Genomic DNA, 19,931 nt, shown 5'->3' with positions numbered 1-19,931 from the left:
TTTATATTTTACCAAATGAAAATGAAACAAAAAAAATTATTATTATTACCGAAAATTAAATTGAACTGAGGAAAAAGAATAAAAATTTAATTATTTAATAAGAACTTTTATCAAGTGCCACTCTGAATTCATCAATACTTTTTTTAAAAAAAAAAAAACTTTTAAATTTATTAATGAGTAAAATTTGCTCTAAATTTTTAGTGTTGCATTCCTGATGATCATCTAATTCCATCTATATATTTTTTTCAATTCAAAATCTCTTTTAAATCATTAATGAATATGTGAAAGTACTTAATAACTCTTGGCTAAAAAATATTTGATGCTCTAAAAATCTTATATTTGTACAGAATGAATATGGTTATACATTTAGAGATTTCCTGAATTTATTTATATTTTTTAAAATAGTTTTTAGCGTTATTAATGAGTTTTGACTTAAAAAAACTATTGATGGATGCGGTTAAAGAGCTCGAATTTATTTATATTATTACATTCGTAGTGATACCAATGACTTTTTAGTAAAAATCAATAAATCATTATAAAAATAAATATATAAAATTCACTCCGAACCTACTATATTTTTATTTGACACTTTAGTTTAACACAGCTTTTGCTTGTCTGAGCAAAGTAGGATGTCGCTACTGCTGAGTTGAGTGCTCTTGAGTCTCCTCATGCACGAGTGGGAAGCGGAGTGTCGAGTCCAAATCGGAATATCTCCCGACTGTTGAGTCGTGACTTGTTCGAGTCGAGACTTGTCTGAGTCATCAAGTGCCAAGCTGACTGAGTGCTAAGCAAGTCACCGAGTACCCAAGTGGGTTGCAGAGTGACGCTAAGTGCTCATACAAGTTGTTAGTTAGGATGTCGGGTACCCGAGTCATTGTGTTGTCGACTATCAAGTCGACCGAGTAGCAGAGTTGTCGGGCTACTGAGTCGACTGGGTAGCATAGTCGCCCGACTACTGAATTAGTCGAGTAGCATAGTCGCCCGACAACCAAGTTTGAGTTGAGAAAAGAAGCGCTAAGGAATGTATTCAACGTAGTTTCTCTAAAATAAATTTGTCACCCCCCCTCTCTATCGTTGTACTTTGAGGTCATACTGGATGCTTGTTTTCTAGAATATAACAACATAACTTAACTGTATACACAATTAAATATCGGTTGTCCATGATGAGTTGAGTAAGTACCCAAATACGATCACCAAAAGATCCGTCAAGCAAAGTGCACGACAGAGAGAAAAGGCAGTAGGGAACCAAGTGGATGGATTTCTTTGCTTCTGCTCTTCATTATGTGTTTATTTGGTCAAATAAAAGTCATTACTCATTGATTCAATTATTCACAACCTTCTTATATAAAAGTATGTGCTCACACAAAAGTCAATTTAATTTAGTGTAATCTAAATCTTGAATTTATATCCCTTTGTGAGCCCACACATAAGAGAAAGTATCTTCTCATGTCTATATCTACACCATTAATACTTTTGAATCATTACAAATCAATCATATTGTCATAAAATCCAATGTGAGACTAAAATCTTATTGACAATGAAGTATCCTCCATCCATCTCTTCTTGTTTCCATTCAAATTTTCCAATACTTAATATGAGTATGCTACTTTGTTGAAATAGATCCGGATAAAAGTTGCATTAATAAATTCAATGCCTATGTTCGTGCTATATGCGGCGGGTCTTTCAAGAAAACTTCTTTTTATTGGAATGATCATTTATTTAGGTTGGTTAAGTTCCAATCTATGCTTTATGATTTTCTATGCATGTTTCAATATGACCGCTTGCATTATCAACTTCAATAATTCACTCTCTCCAAAAGCAAGTCGGCTCCTTAGAAAAAGGGAAACAAAAAAGGAAGGTTAAAAGTCAACAGAGATTTAAGATTTAGGGATTAGTAATGAAATTTATAAATTTAGAGTTTTGGAATTGCTAATGAAATTATCTTTTATCTTGACTTGTGTCGGTATACTTTGTTATTTGAAGGCCGGTTTTCTCTCTTTAGATGATTTTTTAAATAATCTAGATATCTTATACTCTCGGTCCAATTAATCTTGAGGATAATCACACATATCAATCATTAAATAAATTTAAGAAGCACAGATGAATTCAAACATGACAATCTAGCTAGTATCATTAATGGGCAAACTCTATATATCTCCTCCGTGTTAGTTTTAAATTAGATTAACAAAAATATTAAGCATGAACGAATTATTTTTTACCATAAGAATAATACAAACTCCGCAAGCATTCAGAAATGCTCGTGAAATTTAAAGTCTGGCTTGCATGAAAATCATTTTGCCTTTTTAGTGAGTGTATTGTATATCTTACTATCTTATTATTATTATTATTATTATTATTATTATTTTATTAAAAATATTCCCCTTTTATTAACTAATTTTGATGAAGTCTAAAATGAATTTACGTTAATATCTTTTTTTTCTATTCACATTAAAAATAATTTCAAGATTTATTAGTAATTCCACAAGCGAAACAATCAGTGATTTAGAGTTCGAGACTCAGTTGTGACGTATTATTATGAATTTTTCTCATCATTAATTTTCTCTAGTTGTTTTATATAAAAAAAATATAATTATCTTTAGTCCCGCATCTTAGAATTGACAACACTATGATCAAAAAAGTTTCTATAAATATTTTAGGTCAACAATATTAAAAAATATATTTTTTTTAGTTTTTTTTATTAAGATAAATATAAATATAATATTAAATTAAATTAATTTTTTTCATAGGGAAACCTGTTACAATAGTTTGTTATTAAGATTCTCTAGTATCACCCTTGCATTATTGCACTATTGTATGGGTCTGACGAATGTTATTCAAATAATTAATTCTTGGTTCTGAATGTAAGGATGGCACTAAAAAATCTAAACAACATGGATTTTTAAAGATCCAAATAATTTAAATTTTCAAAAGACAAATACTTTACCCTAATTAATATAATTTTATTATAAAAAATCAATATAACTTCAATATATTTTAGTTCTTCATGCAACGCACGATCACTAGTAAATCATATAGTTCTCTTACTTTTACTAACAACTGCCTGTTATTTAACTTTTTAAAATATGAAATGTAACGAAAATTAAATCATGCAATAATAAACACTTGCGGCGGTATGATTAAATACAAATTTAACAAGAATTAATATTGCTGAATCTTATAGATTCTTTGTTTAAACTAAAATTTTTAGAACGAATATGTATGAATAAAATATTTCTAATAATAAATGCTCTAGCTATGTGGAATATAATATTATTGGAAATATTAGATTAATTAAATTATTTTTATTCCATTATTATTATTTTCTCTAATTTTTATAATTTTCATTTTGAAGATTTAACTTTTTAATTATAATAGTTTTTATAATCAATTTATTTTAATTTATATAAATTTTTATTTTATTTTATATTATTTTTATATTTTCCTTAGTTCATTGTCTAGGTTATATTTAATTATTGATATTTTTATTTTTTATAATCTGTATTGTATAAGCTAATATTTCTATTTATTCTTTAACTTTTCTATTTATTCTTTAACTTTTCTATTTAAATTTTAATATGCATTATTCTTTAATTGTCCTCTTTAACCCCCATTCATCTATATATCTAACAAATCCAAAGCACAATTTATATATACATTCAAAAAATCAACCGTTAAAATATTCTCTTGATCCTGTCCGGACGCTGAGTCGACAGATGCTGGGGACGTGGCGCTTTTGTTGATGACGTATGGACCTCCGACTGGCGTGAGCCTCCGATGAGAACCCGCAAACACGAAATTGAGTCGGGAAGGGGTTCCCGGCGACGACCCTCCGACGCTCAAGTCAGCTCCGGCGAGAAGAGATCGAGGCAGAATAACGAGCGTGAAGGCTAGCTACAGTAGATGAGAATGCATACCTCCGTCGAAGCCTGAATATAAGACCCCTGGGAGGCGCGTGCACGTTTCTCGAGGCGTATGCACTTCCCAAGACATACCTCTGAATGGATGTGTCAAAAAAGTACGTCTGGCGGCATACCGTAACTTTCCGAGCATATCTCTGCCCCTGACAGCGGAAACTTCCACCGTACGATTCTCTGTTCGGTCCGCCGCCGATCATGCTGTTCGTCGGCGGCACATGTCTCGAGGAGGATATCACCAGCTGTCCCCTTCGTCCTCTTCCACACCTTTTGTCTGTTACTAGTTTGAATGGGAGAGATGCTTGGACTCACTGCCGTTCGGGAAGGGACATGTACTGGACCGAACGGAAGAGACGCTCGACCCATCGACCGGTCTTCTGAACAAAAGGAGTCCTGCTTGGCTTGTGAGCGTCGGAAGCTCGGCATAACGGTCAAGCTGTCAAAGCGCCGACTCGGGCGCTACCCGCGCCGATCGCTCATATAGGTTAACTTTGACCACGATCGCCACAAGGCCACTAACCATCATCCGGGCGGGCCCCCCTTTCTTACCACCGGATCACGTGCCTCCCCCTTAAGTCTAGTCGAAGGAGACTGTAGGTCCGACTGACTGGACTAGTATGCCAACACAGGGTCGACCGGTCAGGGATGCTAAGCGACCATAACATTACCTCATACAGCCGAACGGAAGCATGCTCGCTATCACTTGGCAGAATTTTTACTGATTCGTCTGCCAACCTGAAGATGGTCAGTGATGACCTGCCTCAGTTCTCCTCGGAATGTTCGCAAATCCCGTCCATCATGGCAGAGCATGCGACCACGCCTTCGTAATGGCGTTCATTAAATGCCCTCCTATGATTGACAACCACGTGGCACCGCCGCTGTCATCGCACGCACGAGGCGGCAGACTCGATGTGACCTCTGGCGGTTTGAATTCAAAGGTGCGATTTGCGCCTTGGGGCCTGCGACCTAGATCGAACGGCTCCGCTCGGCCGAACCTCTCTTTTATAAAGTCGTAGCGTGGTTCCTGTTTCATTTCGCAGTCTTCACGTTACTCGGTGCTCCAGTTACTCGGTGCTCATCGCTCCGTCGACGAGTTGCGCTCAGGGCTCCGTTAATTCGCGCTTTCCTTCCCTCCTCCGAGTAAGGTCATTGTTTCTTCTTGTCTTCGCCTCTGTTTCTCTCGCCTTTTTGAGTTTTTGGTGTTTCCCTATCATCTTTTTTGTCGACCTCCCTATATTCTCGCTTTCTCCACTGTTCCGGCAATGGCGAGTTCATCACAACCGTCTGACCTTGCTCCCGGCCTCTGATATACTACCATGGAGAGCCGGTTTGATGCAGGTGATGCGGTGAGCCTCGTCCGCACCTTCGAACTTCCCCCTGACCATAAATTAGTATTAGCTACTTCGTCCGATCGGCCTAATGATCCGCCGACCGACACTACTTGTTTCTTCCGAGACCAGTTCGCAGCTGGTCTGCGTTTTCCCATACATTCGTTCGTCATTGAAGTATGCAATTATTTTCGCCTCCCGCTCGGCCAACTCGTTCCAAACTCGTTTAGGTTGTTGTGCAGTGTGGTTGTCTTATTTAAGCTGCACGACATCCCTTTAGTTCCCAAGGTTTTCCATTACTTCTACTATCTCAAACAGTCCGAGTGGGGTACTTTCCTTTTCCAGTCTCGGATCGGCCTTATCTTCTTCGACAAAATGCCCACTTCTAATAAACACTGGAAAGAATATTTTTTCTTTCTGTGTTTGCCTGAATCATCACCTTTCCAAACCAAATGGCAGACCACCATACCCACTCCACTAGAGCTTGATAAATACAAGAGCCAGTCGGCCTACCTTCACGCAGCCAACCTGCTGGCCGGCCAAAGGTTCAACATCCACAAACTGCTCTATGAGGGCGTGCTATATATATTCAGGATGAGTCCGATCCACTCGAAACTTCCGAGCAGCATGGGTAAGAGCTTTCTCGATCCTCTTTTCCTTTTGATCTAACTTATTTATTTTCCCTTTTTGCAGCTGACATCATGATGCACGCTCGCGCTACCAAGCGGATGAGGTTGAGGGCCGCCGAGATTGAAGCGGCAACTGCTAAGGAGATGGCCGACCTTGGCATTGCGCCGGTCGGCTCGCACGAAGGGGAGAGCGGCGAGGCACCTACTGCTATCGGTGGATCAGCCGTTCGGGTCTATGCCACAGAAGCGGTGGGCGATGCTACTTCGTCCGCTAGACACCCCTCTACTCAAGATGAGGACGTGGAGCAATCGACCAAGAATGTTCCTTTGGTGATCCGCAAACGCCGCTGGACGAGGATACCTGCCCGTTCGGCAACACATGTGGAGCAGGTTGGCGCTCCTTCCGCAGGGGTTGACTTGGCTCCGACTTCTATCGAAGCAATTTCCTCAGATCGCACTATTTCCCAGCTCGATCGGCCGATGGATCCAATTGAAGCGCAACCAGTCAGTTCTGTGCCACCGGCCCGTCGACGTATACGGCACTCCGCATCACTTCCGCTCGGACCGACCAGTCCTCCGGTCCTTCAAGTTCAGCTCAGTCTGCTCCGAGCGGCCGCCGAATAGTTAAGGTCATCCTGCACTTACCAACAGAAGAATTCCTTCTAGCGGTCGACCGGCCGACAATTCCAGAGCACCAGATCACCATTCGTGGGCCGCTTGCCAAAATATGGGAGGATGCAAGGGCCCGTGTTGCCATGATGACCCCCAGTCAGCTCGGCGACAGCCATCTGCAACAAGCCACAGGTGTATGCCTCCCCCTCCTTCCTTCACATTATTATTTTTGCTTGGCTTTTAACATTATTTTCTCTGAGTGCAGAGTTGGGTGGAGAGCATCGCAGTCAGCAACCGCTTGGCCCTGCTAGAGGAAGAGTTGAAGAAACTTAAGATTTCCGGGGGAGGCTCGGTCTAGGGGCCTTCACCTGCTGAGCTGAAGGCCGAGCTGGTCGATACAAAGGGGCTCCTGGAGGATGAGCGGCATAAATCCTCTGGACTGGAAACCACGGTGGCTCGGCTCGAAGCCAAGGTCAAGGCACATGACCAGGAGATCAAGCTGGCGACTGCGGAGAAGAACAAGGCCATTACTGATTTGGACGCAAAGAATGTTGAGGCCCGGGCGTTGGAGGAACATGTCTAGGAATTAGCCGACATGCTATCCGCCGAACGGAAAAGTCGATCGATGGAAAAGACTAAATTCCAAGGAGAACTGAAGAATCTCCTTGACGCCCTTGAAGCCTCTCGAGCCGCCCTCAAGGAGTACCAGGATGGCGAATCAGGCCGCTTTACTTGTGATGAGGCAAGCTTACGTCCGCTCGGATGATTTTACCCAGAAGGTTTGTGACCGGTACGTTGTCGCCTTTGAGGAGGCCATTAATTCTACGACTGCTTATTTGAAGGGCAAAGGTCACCTTTCTGAAGCTATGGCTATCCCGCCTAAGGATTTGGCCGGGTTGCTCGATGCCATCCCTGAGTCAATCTTTGATTATCTCGAGTGAGGAGGGTTAATCCATTTGTAAGTCGCTTTTGTAAGTCGTGGATGTATGTTGGTCGTCCGGTTGGAACTTTTTTAATGAAATTAGTTTTTCCGTGTTTACTCCTGTCATTGGTTGATTGCTTAGGTCCGAGCTGAATACTTGACCTTAGCTTCTGATAAGTCCCAGGATAGCGACTCCTCAATATGAAACCACCGTTCGACCACTAACCAGCGATTTAGATATTCTTTCGATCGGATATTCATGCTTGCCGAACCGACCCTTTGGTTGTCATTCGACTCTAGGGTTTTATCGTCGCCGCCCGACGGGCTTTTGGCCGGGGGATTTATAGTCGCTGGTTCGACTCCAGAGTTTAACGTCGCCGCTCGACGGTCTTCCGAGCGGGATATTTATAGTCGCCGCTTCGACCCTAGAGTTTAACGTCGCCGCCCGACGGTCTTCCGAGCGGGATATTTATGGTCGCCGACGACCCTAGAGTTTAACGTCGCCGCTCGACGGTCTTCCGAGCGGGATATTTATGGTCGCCGCTTCGACCCTAGAGTTTAACGTCGCCACTCGACGGTCTTTCGAGCGGGATATTTATGGTTGTCGCTTCGACTGTAGAGTTTAACGTCGCCGCTCGATGGTCTTCCGAGCGGAATATTTATGGTTGCCGCTTCGACCCTAGAGTTTAACGTTGCCGCTCGACGGTCTTCCGAGCGGGATATTTATGGTCGTCGCTTCGACCCTAGAGTTTAGCCTCGCCGCTCGACGGTCTTTCGAGCGGGATATTTATGGTCGCCGCTTCGACCCTAGAGTTTAACGTCACCGCTCGACGGTCTTCATGGGGCCTAGCCATTCGGCGTATTCTTTTCTTTTTGATATCATTCCTGCATTCAAAGGGAACCAAGGAACGGAAAGTACATATAACGAATTACATGGGCACACCTTTCATCCAACTTGATACGGCTGGAGATGCTTAGCGCTCCATGATCGTTCTAACTGCCGTCCATCTTCATCCTCGTGGTAATAGGCACCCGATCGGAGCTTCTCGATGACCTTGAAGGGCCTAGCCCAGGGTACCTCCAGCTTGCTCACATCTCCGACCGGCTTCACCTTTTTCCATACGAAGTCGCCGACTTGGAATACCCTGGGAATCACTCGCCTGTTGTAATTCTACTTCATTCTTTGCCGATACGCCATTAGCCGGACGGATGCTTTGGCTCGCGCCTCGTCTACCATGTCCAACTCCAGCTGTCTCCGTTCGGCGTTACTCGCGTCATACTGTTGGACCCGATCGGATTCTACTCCGACCTCCACGAGAACGACAACCTCTCCTCAGTACACTAAGTGGAAAGGCGTGACCCCCGTTCCCTCCTTAGGGGTAGTGCAAATCACCCATAACATGCCCGGGAGCTCATCTACCCAGCTACCATCGATATGGTCGAGCCGATCTCGAAGAATCCGAAGGATCTCCCGATTAGTGACCTCAGCCTGCCCGTTGCTTTGTGGATAAGCCACGGAGGTGAAGTGTTGCTGAATGTCATACCCCTCGCACCATTCTCTGAGCTGATGTCCGATGAATTGCCGCCCATTGTCGGAAACGAGCCATCGTGGAATGCCGAACCGGCATATTATGTGCTGCCAGATGAACTTCTTGACCATCTGCTCGGTTATTTTCGCGAGCGGCTCGGCTTCCACCCACTTTGAGAAATAGTCTACTGCAACCAGTAAAAACTTTCGCTGTCTGGTTGCCATTGGAAATGATCCTATAATGTCCATGCCCTATTGATCGAAAGGGCAGGATACTGTGGATGTCTTTAATTCCTCCGTGGGACGATGTGAGAAATTATGGTATTTCTGGCAAGATAAGCACGTGGCGACGGTCTGAGCAGCGTCATCTTGTAAAGTTGGCCAAAAGTAGCCGGCCAAAAGAATCTTTCTTGCTAACGAGCGGCCGTCCGAATGCCCGCCACATGAGCTTTGGTGTACCTATTGCAGAATATAGTCCACATCCTCCGAACCAACACATTTGAGCAGAGGCCTGGAGAACGATTTTTTGTAGAGCTGGTCGCCAATGAGGACGAAGTGACCAGCTCTCTTCCTGAGCAGATGCGCTTCCTCCCGATCGGAAGGTGTTGCCCCTGACCTTAGAAATTCTGCTATAGTCGTCTGCCAGTCATTTGGGAATGTGAGCCCCTCCATTCGGTCGATGTGGGCGACCAAAGATACCTGCTCGATTGATTGTTGGATGACAATTGGTGATATCGAGCTGGCAAGCTTAGCCAACTCATCTGCAGCCTGATTCTCTGCTCGGGGGATCTTCTGGATGAGCACCTCTCGAAAACTGGCCTTCAGTTTTTTGAAGGCTCCCGCATAAAGCTTGAGCCTGACGTTGCTTATCTCGAATGCTCCCGAGAGTTGCTGAGCCGTCAACTGTGAATCGGAATGAATCAAGACCTTGTTGGCTCCCACATGCCGAGTGGCCTGCAGGCCCGCTATCAACACCTCATACTCTGCTTCATTATTGGTCGCTCGATAATCCAGCAGTATGGACAAATGCATCCGTTTTCCGTGGGGGGAGATTAACATCACACCGATCCCACTTCCTTGCCGAGTGGACGATCCATCCACGTACACCCTCCAGGTGGCTTTGGGCTCGGGATATGGTACCTCAGTGACAAAATCTGCTAACGACTGCGCTTTGATAGCCGTCCGGGGATGATACCGTATGTCAAATTCACTAAGTTCTGTGATCCATTTGATTAACCGACCGGATGCCTCTGGATTGAGAAGGGCCCTCCCCAGGGGGATGTTCGTTATCACAACGATCGGGTGCGCCAGAAAATAAGGGCGGAGCCTTCGAGCGGCAAGTACCAGCGTAAAGACTAACTTCTCGAGACCAGTGTAGCGAGACTCAACATCCTTTAGTATGTGGCTTAAGAAGTACACAGGTTGTTCTTCACCGTCCGACCTCACAAGAGCCGACCCGACGACATATTCAGTCGAGGACAAGTAAACTCTAAGGGCTTCCCTAGCGACCGGCTTGGCTAACACAGGTAAGGAATTGAGGTATACTTTGAGCTCTTTGAAGGCTTTGTGGCACTCTGTGTCCCATTGGAACTTAGTGGCTCGGCGCAGAATCTTAAAAAATGGCAAGCTCCAGTCGGCGGTCTTCGAGATGAATCCAGACAGCACGGTTATTCATCCCATAAGGCGTTGAGCTTCCTTCAGATTTCTGGGAGGCGACATGTCTTGCAGCGCTTTCACTTTACTGGGATTTGCCTCTATGCCTCGCTCGGTCACAATGTACCCCAGGAAGCGCCCACTTTTTGCTCCGAACAGACACTTCTGGGGATTTAGCTTGACCCCGTATGTCCTCAGCGTCCCAAAGGTTTCCTCTATATCTGCACAAAGATTGACCGCTCGGATTGATTTAATAAGTATGTCATCAACGTATACCTCTAGGTTTCGCTCGATCTACTTCTGGAACACTTTGTTCATGAGCCACTGGTATGTAGCACCTGCGTTCTTCAATCTGAACGGCATCATGTTGTAGCAGTAAGTGTCATCCGCAGTTATGAAGCTTACTTTTTCCTGATCGTCACGAGCGAGCGGCACTTGATGGTACCCCTGATATGCATCCAGCATGCATATCAGCTCGCACCCAGCCGTCGAATCCACCATTTGATCAATCTGGGGCAAAGGGTAAAAATCCTTCGGGCATGTCTTGTTCAGATCCCCACATTCGCGAGCCAGCTCGGGAATTGCACTTCCCGTATATGGGCGGCTTCCAAAAGCTTCTCGACTTCCGCTCGGATGATGACATTCTGCTTCGCGCTGAAATCCCTCTTCCTCTGCTTGACGGGTCGAGCGTCCGGTCGAACATGAAGCTCGTGCTGTGCGACGCTCGGCGAGATGCCTGGTAGCTCATGTGTTGACCATACGAAGACGTCGTTGTTGCGCTGTAGGCATCTGATCAGCTCCTCCTTCGGGTCGGCTTCCAGGTCGGATGCAATGAAGGTGGTGGCGTCCGGTCGGCCATCTCGGATATGCACTTCTTCTTTTTCTTCATAAACTAAGGTAGGAGTCCATTCAGTTATAGCATTTACCTCGATCCGGGGGGCCTTCCGAGCGGACCTTGACTCGGCTCGGACCATTTCCACATAGCAGCACCGCGCTGCCAACTGATCGCCTCTGACTTCTCCCACTTGGTCCTCGACAGGGAACTTGATCTTCTGATATAATGTTGAGACGACAGCCCGGAATTCACTGAGGGCTGGTCGGCCTAAAATGACGTTGTACGCCGAGGGCGTGTCCACTACGATGAAGTTAGTGGCCCGCGTCCTTTTGAGCGGCTCTTCACCAAGCGAAATGGCCAATTTCATCTGGCTAACCGACTGAACCTCGTTACCAGTGAATCCAAACAGGGGCATTGTCATAGGCAGCAGCTCAGTCCTATCGATCTGAAGCTGGTCGAACGTCCTCTTGAAGATGATGTTGACCGAGCTCCCTGTGTCAATAAAGATGCGATGAATAGTGTAGTTTGTTATTACCACTCGGATAATAAGAGCGTCGTTGTGATGCATTTCAACTCCCTCGAGGTCGCCAGGGCCGAAGCTGATCTCGGGCCCATTCGCCTTCTCTCGGCTGCATCCTACGGCATGGATCTCCAACTGTCGGGCGTACGACTTGCGGGCTCGGTTGGAGTCTCCGCTGTTGGCCCTCTAGCGATGATGTTGATTTCCCCCCGAGCGGTGTGGCTTTTATTTTCTTCCTCCTGAGCAGACGGTCTGGCTCGTTCTTGGGAGGCTCGGGAGTTGCTTCTTGGTTGGTGTGGATGTCGCTACTCGGGTGACTGTCTAGCTATTCGCCGTCCAGCGTTTTGATGATTATGATGCCGGTCAGGCGAAGACGATCTGCGGCGATAGTTCCTTGGCTTAGTGACCGGGGCGAGACTCCGACAGTCGCGGGTGTTGTGGGTTGCCGACTGATGAAGTGAACAAAACATGGGAGTCCATACTTTGCCTCTCGGCTTAGGCCATTTGGCCTCCACGTGTTGGACTACGTGCGACCTTGATTCTTGATGCAGCCTCATCCCCTCGACTCGGGGTCCTCTGGGAGGTCGATGAATGGCTTGAGGTCGCCGCTCGGCTGGTGCTAATAACTCTGCTGGTGTTTCCTTTTTACGGGTCGCTTGCGCCTCCTCCACGTTGATGTATTCGCTCGCCTTTTTCAACATATGGTCATAATCGCGCGGCGGCTTCCTGATGAGCGAGCGGAAGAAGTCGCCATCCATCATCCCTTGGGTGAAGGCGTGCATCATGGTCTCGGATGAGATTGCAAGAATATCTAGAGCGGCCTGGTTGAATCACTGGATGTAAGCTCGGAGAGTTTCTCTGGCCCCCTGCTTCATGGAGAACAGACTGACACTGGTCTTTTGGTAGCGCCTGCTACTCGCAAAGTGGTGGAGGAAAACCGTTCAGAAATCCTTGAAACTCCGAATCGATCCGTCCGGCAGCCTCCGAAACCAACGTTGTGCGGAGCCGGACAGGGTGGTGAGGAAGACCCTACATTTTACTCTGTCGGTGTATTGATGAAGAGTAGCGGCATTGTCAAACTTACCGAGGTGGTCATCCGGGTCAGTTGTACCATTGTACTCTCTGATCGCTAGCAGAGCATAATGTTTCGGGAGCAGGTCTTGTAGAATCGCCTCAGAGAACTGGCGATTGATCCGCTCGGGAGATGACTCGGTTCGAGGCGCCTTTCCTTTCCTAGCCTCCCGCACGGGTGCTTCATCAGATGATCCCTGGTTGGCTTGGGCCAACTCGGACGGAGTCTGGAACAGGGCCCGATGGAAGGGAATAGGGGCAGCGGGTGCCTCTCTTGGCGTGCCAGTCTGCCCTCTATTCTGCGCCCACGTAGAAAATTGCTCCAGTCGATCTTCTAGTGCCGCTCGGCCCCCTGATGTTGAGGTGGCCTGCTGTACCAATCACTCGGCGTGAGCCTTTTGTTGCTGCTCCACTATCCTCGCTGCTCGCGCCTAGATGAGTGCGTCGAGCTCTTCTTGGGAGAGCGTCACGGTATGTTGACGTTCAGCTTCTTCCATACGCTTCGGCTCCGGATTCAGGGGACGTAGCGCTTTTGTTGACGGCGTATGGACCTCTGACTGGCGTGAGCCTCTGGTGAGAACCTGCAAACACAAAACCGAGTCGGGAAGGGGTTCTCGCCGACGGCCCTCCGATGCTCAAGTCAGCTCCGGCGAGAATAGATCGAGGCAGAATAACGAGCGTGAAGGCTAGCTACAGTAGATGAGAATGCATACCTCCGTCGAAACCTGGGGTCTTTATATAAGACCCCTGGGAGGTGTGTGCACGCTTCTCGAGACGTATGCGCTTCCCAAGACATACCTCAGAATGGATGTGTCAGAAAAGTACGTCTGGCGTCATATCGCAACTGTCCGAGCATATCTCTGCCCTGACAGCGGAAACTTCCACCGTATGATTCTCTGTCCAGTCCGGCCGCCGACCATGCTGTTCGTCGGCGACACATGTCTCGAGGAGGATATCACCAATTGTCCCCTTCGTCCTCTTTCGCACCTTTTGTCTGTTACTAGTTTGAACGGGAGAGATGCTTGGACTCATTGTCGTCCGGGAAGGGACATGTACTGGACCGAACGGAAGAGACGCTCGGCCCGTCGGCCACCCGGTAGTTTGGTGAATCATCGCAGCTGAGCCGAGTGGGTCGTCCACTCGGCTGAGGGCGACTACCGCGATCTTCTGAACAAAAGGAGTCCTGCTTGGCTTGTGAGTGTCGGAAGCTCGGCATAATGGCCGAGCTGTCAAAGCGCCGGCTCGGGCGCTACCCGCGCCGATCACTCAGATAGGTTAACTTTGACAAAGACCGCCACAGGGCCGCTGACCATCATCCGGGCGGACTCCCCTTTCTTACCACCGGATCATCTCTCATTTGAAATTTAAATCCTGATATTCTTACACCTCATGGGGTGAACTAGATATTAATAGACAAACTTAAATATATATGTATTTGACTTGTTAATTTGTGTAAATTAAGATTGTGAATCATGATCGATGTTCTCTTATTTAATTTATAAATAAATAAAGCAATAAATAAGTTTTTTTTTTAAAAAAAAGAACTCGTAGTAAGCAATCAAACAATTTAAAAATAAAAAAACATTAAATAATCAAACAGTTCCAAACTAAGAGATTGATAACATTCTAAATCAACTAAACTTAAGACAAACTTAAACAAGCTTAAGCTTAAAAAAAGTTAAATTTGAACAGAAAGTTGAACAGCTTAATTAATTTTAATCTTTTCAGTTACCCTACCAAATAATTTTTAACAGCACAGGCTGACTCCTTTACAGGTCTACTATCCAATGGTTAAAGATGTTGGCAAATGACATCATTTGCAACTTCAGCCGTAATGCTCTGAAAAACTATTATTTGCTCAGTGGGAAAACCAAAAAGAAAATGTATACAAAACAGACCTACCTTTTAGAAACCTCATATTTAACTCTACATTCAACTTCTGGCATTTACAATTTCTGTACCTCTGCGAGGTAAAACAACCACAGCTCATTCCCTACCCTAATGGAAATTCAGCTTCCTGACTCTATAGCAAAAATAAAGCTAATGAGCCCATAAATTTAGAGGTTGAGTGACGTTTGAAGCCCTGGCTGATAAGGTGTAGAGGCTTCTTCTTCTTCCACAGTTGGAACTATAGAAATAAGGTAGAAGATGGGAGATACATTTGTTTTTGTGAAGCCATTAACTAAGATGATTCAGCCCATCGCTTGCGCATCCGAGCTCCCCAAGATAAGTTGCCTTCAGAATCATTCTTGCTCCTCTGTTTTAATTTTGCAAGCTGATCATGCCACTGACTTCTCCAACCAGATAAGTCATCCACTTCCTGCCCAGGAGAAATGAGTAATTCATATACTAAGACTCATTTCAAAAAGCTTTAGGACCAAAGCCAAAAAGAAAAACCACTTCAGGCTTCTGTTGTTTAATCAACAACAAACTAAATAAACAAAGTAAATTTTAAACAAAGGAAAATAATCTTACAGATTCTTTTTGCCAATAGATATAAATAAGCGAGATTGGAAGTGTACTTGAAGAATATTCTCAAATTTGTAGAGCAACAAAAAGATCATTCAGAGAAGAAAGCATACGCTAAAATCTCAAAATATCCATGTAAATATTGGAAAGTGGAAATCTTGTTCATAGAGCTTAAACATAAGATTTACAAATACAAGAAAACAATATTTCTCGTGACTCTAAATTTAGAGTTATATTGCCTGCAAGATTGGTAGTATTCAAAAAAGAAGATGCTCAGCTACAATTACAGAAGAAAACTCAGGGCATGTTAAGTACCGAGTATTGTAGAAATTTGATTGAGAAATCCACATATCAAATCGTGACAAAAGAAATTTTCCCACCCACAAACCCTACAACATTAGATGAAGGTAACAAGGATAGCACTTCTGAACTCATACCTTGGAAACAAGAACCCAAATCAATGATAACGAGTATGTTTTTTTTAAAAAATTCAAATGTTCAAGACCGTGTAGCAATAATCATAAACAGGAAAAATCCTGGGAGGAGATTTAGATGATTCCTACCAACTTATTATCTTCACGGAAGCCTTTTGGCAATCAAGCATGACAGCATTTTCATGGTTTATAAAAGAAAATTCCAATATCAGCGAGATATTAAAGCCAAATTGTACCAAAAACATACCTTTTTTCTTTGCAGATGGGAGAAGAAGCGATCAGACAAACTAAGTTTCAATGATATTTAAACGTTGCAACTTTACCAAATACCATTTCAATCTACGCATTCAATTTCATTAACCAAAACTTGGATATTAACATTTCGAGAGGAAAAGTAAAGTAGAGCCCATCGATCGTACCTCATCGAGCCGCTGCCCAGACAAGAGGACGTGCAGGCCGCTTCTCAGATGGTCGTCGTAGAGCGCGCGGCGGTCCGGGTCGGAGAGAGTCTCGTAGGCCTCGTGGACCTCGATAAACCGTTGGGTGTACTCCGCCGCCAGATCCGGCGGGGAGACGTCCGGGTGGTACTTCAGCGCCAACTCCTTGTACGCCTTCTTGATATCTCCAGAGCTCCCGCTCGCCGGCACTCCGAGAAGATCGTAGAACGTCCCGTCGCTCCGGGCGGCCGCGCGGGTCCGGGTTGAAGGCGAGCGGAGAGAAGGCGGAGCGCGGCCGCCCCATAGCAGGGTAACGCGGCGGGGAATGCTACTGCCGCCGCCGGCGGAGGCGGCGGGGCCGGAGGACGCCGTGGGAGAGGAAAGGGATTGGAGAAAAATTGGGGCAGCAATCGCGGCGTTCATCGCTCTAGCTCGTGGGTTAATCTGTGATGTTGCAGAGCGCGGTATTTATAGTCGAAGGACTGGAAGCCTCTCGATGGAATTTCCATTTATTATCGAAATATTATTACTCTATTAAATCCTAAATTTTCTGTTATATCAAGGCTAATATAGGCAAATCACCCATTCAAAAAATATATATATTTTAAATTATGGTTAGATTTATTATTATTATAAATTAATAATTTCTGTTTTAAAATCTTATCCTTTATAATAGGTGAATGTATTTACTATTAAATATTAATGATAATGTGACAAGGTACTTTTATTTAGATATTGTGGAGTCAATCAGGCACTATCCTCAATTGTTCCTGACGAAAGCATTAACCATCACCCTTCCCCTGCACCTTTGTTTTAATTCTATATATTATAGTCATCGTCATTGTAATTGGAAGGCCATATACGACTTGAAGAGAAGAACAACAAGAGGATCTCAACGCAACCTAAATTAGAATTTGAAGCTAAGTTCGAATTAAAAAACGAGTTACTTCCAGCATATGTAACATCCCTAGGGGTGAGGGCTGTCAGATTTTATCAAATTCGAGTAGTTAAAATTGAGTATCTAGCAATCAGATAGAAAAAAAATACTCGATCAATATCCGATGTGGTTGGGTACCCATAAGTCGGGATACCCGAGTGATATCGGATACTCGGTGTTGGATACCCAATAACTAATAATAATAATAATAATAATAATAATAATAATTTGATATTTTTCTTTAATGATAAAGGAAAAAAGGTAATAAATAAATAAATTGTATGTCAATGCAGTGGCGGATCCAGAGAAAAATTTAGAAGAGTGCTCAAAAAAAGACTAAATTTTTTTTTTATTATCAAATAAATATATTAAAAGATAACAGTACTAAATACAGACATAAAAATATGTGCATACCAAAAAGTAATTATTTTTTAATACTTGAACCACCAACATCAGATCTAGACATACAAACAAGAGGAGGCAACTGGATCCTACGAGTGCTCATCTGTTGAAAATGCTGTAAAATTTGTTCATTTTCAATTGTAGCAAAAATATCCTTCTCAATGTATATTACCAAACTGTCATTCATCCACTCATCCCCCATCCTATTACGTAAATCAGTCTTGATAATTTTCATAGCAGAAAAAACTCTTTCAACAGAAGCAGTTGCAACTGGTAAAACTAATGCTAACTCGATCAAACAATATATCAATGGAAAAATTGTATTCTTTCCCGTTTCAACCATCTTTTTAGCAAGACTTCCCAAATCTTCAATCATAGAAAATTCACCTCGTACATTTTGAATGTAAGTCTCAAGTTGGTCCTCAAGTATTGCACGATCAGTCAATGAAAAGTCCTCCGGATAAAGTTCAGCAAGGTGGAGTAGCTTACCAATATCAAATTGAGAAAAAAGAGTCCTTTGGATCTAAGCAAGCAATGCAAGTAAGTACCTTCGTACTTGATTCTGAAAACTGATTACTCATCTCTTGAACCATCATATCAAGAACCTAATATTGTAACAGTAAAAAAAGAATAAAAAACATTATTAGAAAATTAAAATTCAATAAAATATTTAAAAATAATACCTGACAAAAAATTTCAACACGATAGTGATGAAAATTAGTAATCATTTGTCCATTACGTCTGCTGCGACCACGAGTTCTCATATTTTCTTCCATATTCGGTACTAGGATCATATGATTACTACAAAATTTGTTGACGACGTCCAAAAAATTCTCCCATCCTTCCTCTCTCAATTTTTGTAATCGAACTTTCATTGTCTTGATCAAACTGACAGCCAGTACAATGTTTTGATCCTTTTGTTGTAAGGCAAGTGACAATTCATTTGTGATTCCCAATAAAGATTTCATCAAATGCATCACAAACACAAATTCATAACTCTCCATCTTACTAATTAAACTGGTGGCGATACCACTATTATCATCATTAGTACCATCATCATACACATTTTCAAGCACTTGTAAAACAGAAGTCCACGTAGACATCAAACGGATAATAGTCATGTAATGTGAACCCCAACGAGTATCCCCTGGTTATTTTAAACTGATTTCCTGATTTTTTTCCTTTGCCACTAACAATATCTCCTTTCTCCAAACATTCTACAAGTCTATCATGTTCAAGTTGTCTAAACTTATCTTTTCTTTTGCATGAAGCACCAGTAATATTCACAATCATAGTAACATATTGGAAGAAATCACTCACAATTCGATTGCTTTTAGCAACTGTAACAACAACTAGCTGAAGTTGGTGAGCAAAACAATGGACATACCTTGCAGATGAATTTTCCTTCAATATAAGAACCTTCAATCCATTATACTCACCTCGCATATTTGAAGCTCCATCGTATCCTTGACCTCTCAATCTTGATAATGACAACTTATGTTTTGCAAACAATTCATCAATAGCCTTCTTTAAAGAAATAGCAGAAGTGTCAGACACATGTACAATAGCAAGAAATCTTTCAATAACACATCCATGTTTATTCACGTATCTTAAAACAACTCCCATTTGTTCTTTGACTGAAATATCTCGACACTCATCAACCATAAGAGAAAATATATTGTCTTTTATATCATTAAGAATGACATTTGTGACTTCAGCAGCACAAGCCCGTGTTAAATCCTTTTGAACTGTTGAAGACTTCATTTGATTGTTTCCAGGGGCATTTTCATTCATGGTCTTGGCAACCTCATCATTTCTTTGGGTATACCACTCAATCAATTCAAGAAAGTTACCTTTATTTGAGGAATTCAATGACTCGTCATGTCCACGGAAAGGCAAACCTTGTTTCAAAAGAAAACGTGTAACATCTAAAGTTGCCGTTAATCGAGTTCGATATGCAACCTCCATTTCACGCCCCTGTGCTTGTAGCAAATGTGACACACTTTGTCGTTGATTTTTAAAAGCCTCAAGTTGTGTTCTCGCATCATTGTGAGCACTAGCTACACCACCAACATGCGTATTAAATACTTCCATTGCTTTTCTCCAATTAGTCATCCCTGAATTAGTAAATGCCTCATCTCTAACTCGACATCCTCTATGAGAATTTTTAAAGAGATAACACCAAAAACAAAAAGCTGCATCTTTTGATATGCTGTACTCTAACCATGAAAATTTTTTAA

General features: G+C 43.4%; 4 protein-coding genes across 4 annotated transcripts; all 4 read right to left on the bottom strand.

Moving 5' to 3' along the window:
* Positions 1-9,392: 9,392 nt before the first annotated feature.
* LOC121986709 lies at positions 9,393-11,836 on the bottom strand. Its single transcript, XM_042540657.1, has 4 exons — positions 11,558-11,836; positions 10,863-10,938; positions 10,686-10,807; positions 9,393-10,574 (listed from the first exon to the last, which is right to left on the bottom strand). The coding sequence occupies exons 1-4, from the start codon at positions 11,834-11,836 to the stop codon at positions 9,393-9,395; spliced, it is 1,659 nt and encodes a 552-aa protein (XP_042396591.1).
* Positions 11,837-14,859: 3,023 nt separating this feature from the next.
* Positions 14,860-16,775, bottom strand: LOC121986708 (chaperone protein dnaJ 20, chloroplastic-like). Its single transcript, XM_042540656.1, has 2 exons — positions 16,335-16,775; positions 14,860-15,332 (listed from the first exon to the last, which is right to left on the bottom strand). Exons 1-2 carry the CDS (start codon positions 16,773-16,775, stop codon positions 15,195-15,197), a joined length of 579 nt encoding a protein of 192 aa, XP_042396590.1. The 3' UTR covers positions 14,860-15,194.
* A 938-nt stretch (positions 16,776-17,713) lies between these two features.
* Positions 17,714-18,695, bottom strand: LOC121986707. The gene is made up of 3 exons (XM_042540655.1): positions 18,375-18,695; positions 18,240-18,296; positions 17,714-18,175 (listed from the first exon to the last, which is right to left on the bottom strand). Exons 1-3 carry the CDS (start codon positions 18,693-18,695, stop codon positions 17,714-17,716), a joined length of 840 nt encoding a protein of 279 aa, XP_042396589.1.
* A 64-nt stretch (positions 18,696-18,759) lies between these two features.
* On the bottom strand, positions 18,760-19,806 carry LOC121986706 (zinc finger MYM-type protein 1-like). The gene has a single exon (XM_042540654.1). It carries the CDS (start codon positions 19,804-19,806, stop codon positions 18,760-18,762), a length of 1,047 nt encoding a protein of 348 aa, XP_042396588.1.
* Between the last annotated feature and the right edge of the window lie 125 nt (positions 19,807-19,931).

This window comes from Zingiber officinale, chromosome 5B (assembly GCF_018446385.1).
Source record: "Zingiber officinale cultivar Zhangliang chromosome 5B, Zo_v1.1, whole genome shotgun sequence".
Classification (NCBI taxonomy): Eukaryota; Viridiplantae; Streptophyta; class Magnoliopsida; order Zingiberales; family Zingiberaceae; genus Zingiber; species Zingiber officinale.
Note: the sequence above shows the minus strand (reverse complement) of the source record. Positions and strands in the feature narration are given on the sequence as shown.

What these genes read in the sequence shown, in the direction of transcription:
- LOC121986707 (XM_042540655.1), bottom strand. Translation starts at nt 18,695, where the DNA reads ATGGAGAGTTATGAATTTGTGTTTGTGATGCATTTGATGAAATCTTTA. An exon ending in GTGTTGAAATTTTTTGTCAG is followed by an intron (nt 18,297 to 18,374) that starts GTATTATTTTTA and finishes TTACAATATTAG; the next exon opens with GTTCTTGATATGATGGTTCA. An exon ending in TTTCAGAATCAAGTACGAAG is followed by an intron (nt 18,176 to 18,239) that starts GTACTTACTTGC and finishes GATATTGGTAAG; the next exon opens with CTACTCCACCTTGCTGAACT.
- LOC121986709 (XM_042540657.1), bottom strand. Translation starts at nt 11,836, where the DNA reads ATGCCCCTGTTTGGATTCACTGGTAACGAGGTTCAGTCGGTTAGCCAG. An exon ending in GGTGCTGCTATGTGGAAATG is followed by an intron (nt 10,939 to 11,557) that starts GTCCGAGCCGAG and finishes GATGCCGTTCAG; the next exon opens with ATTGAAGAACGCAGGTGCTA. An exon ending in TGACCGAGCGAGGCATAGAG is followed by an intron (nt 10,575 to 10,685) that starts GCAAATCCCAGT and finishes TTCATCTCGAAG; the next exon opens with ACCGCCGACTGGAGCTTGCC.
- LOC121986706 (XM_042540654.1), bottom strand. Translation starts at nt 19,806, where the DNA reads ATGACTAATTGGAGAAAAGCAATGGAAGTATTTAATACGCATGTTGGT.
- LOC121986708 (XM_042540656.1), bottom strand. Translation starts at nt 16,775, where the DNA reads ATGAACGCCGCGATTGCTGCCCCAATTTTTCTCCAATCCCTTTCCTCT. An exon ending in CTGGGCAGCGGCTCGATGAG is followed by an intron (nt 15,333 to 16,334) that starts GTACGATCGATG and finishes TCTCCTGGGCAG; the next exon opens with GAAGTGGATGACTTATCTGG.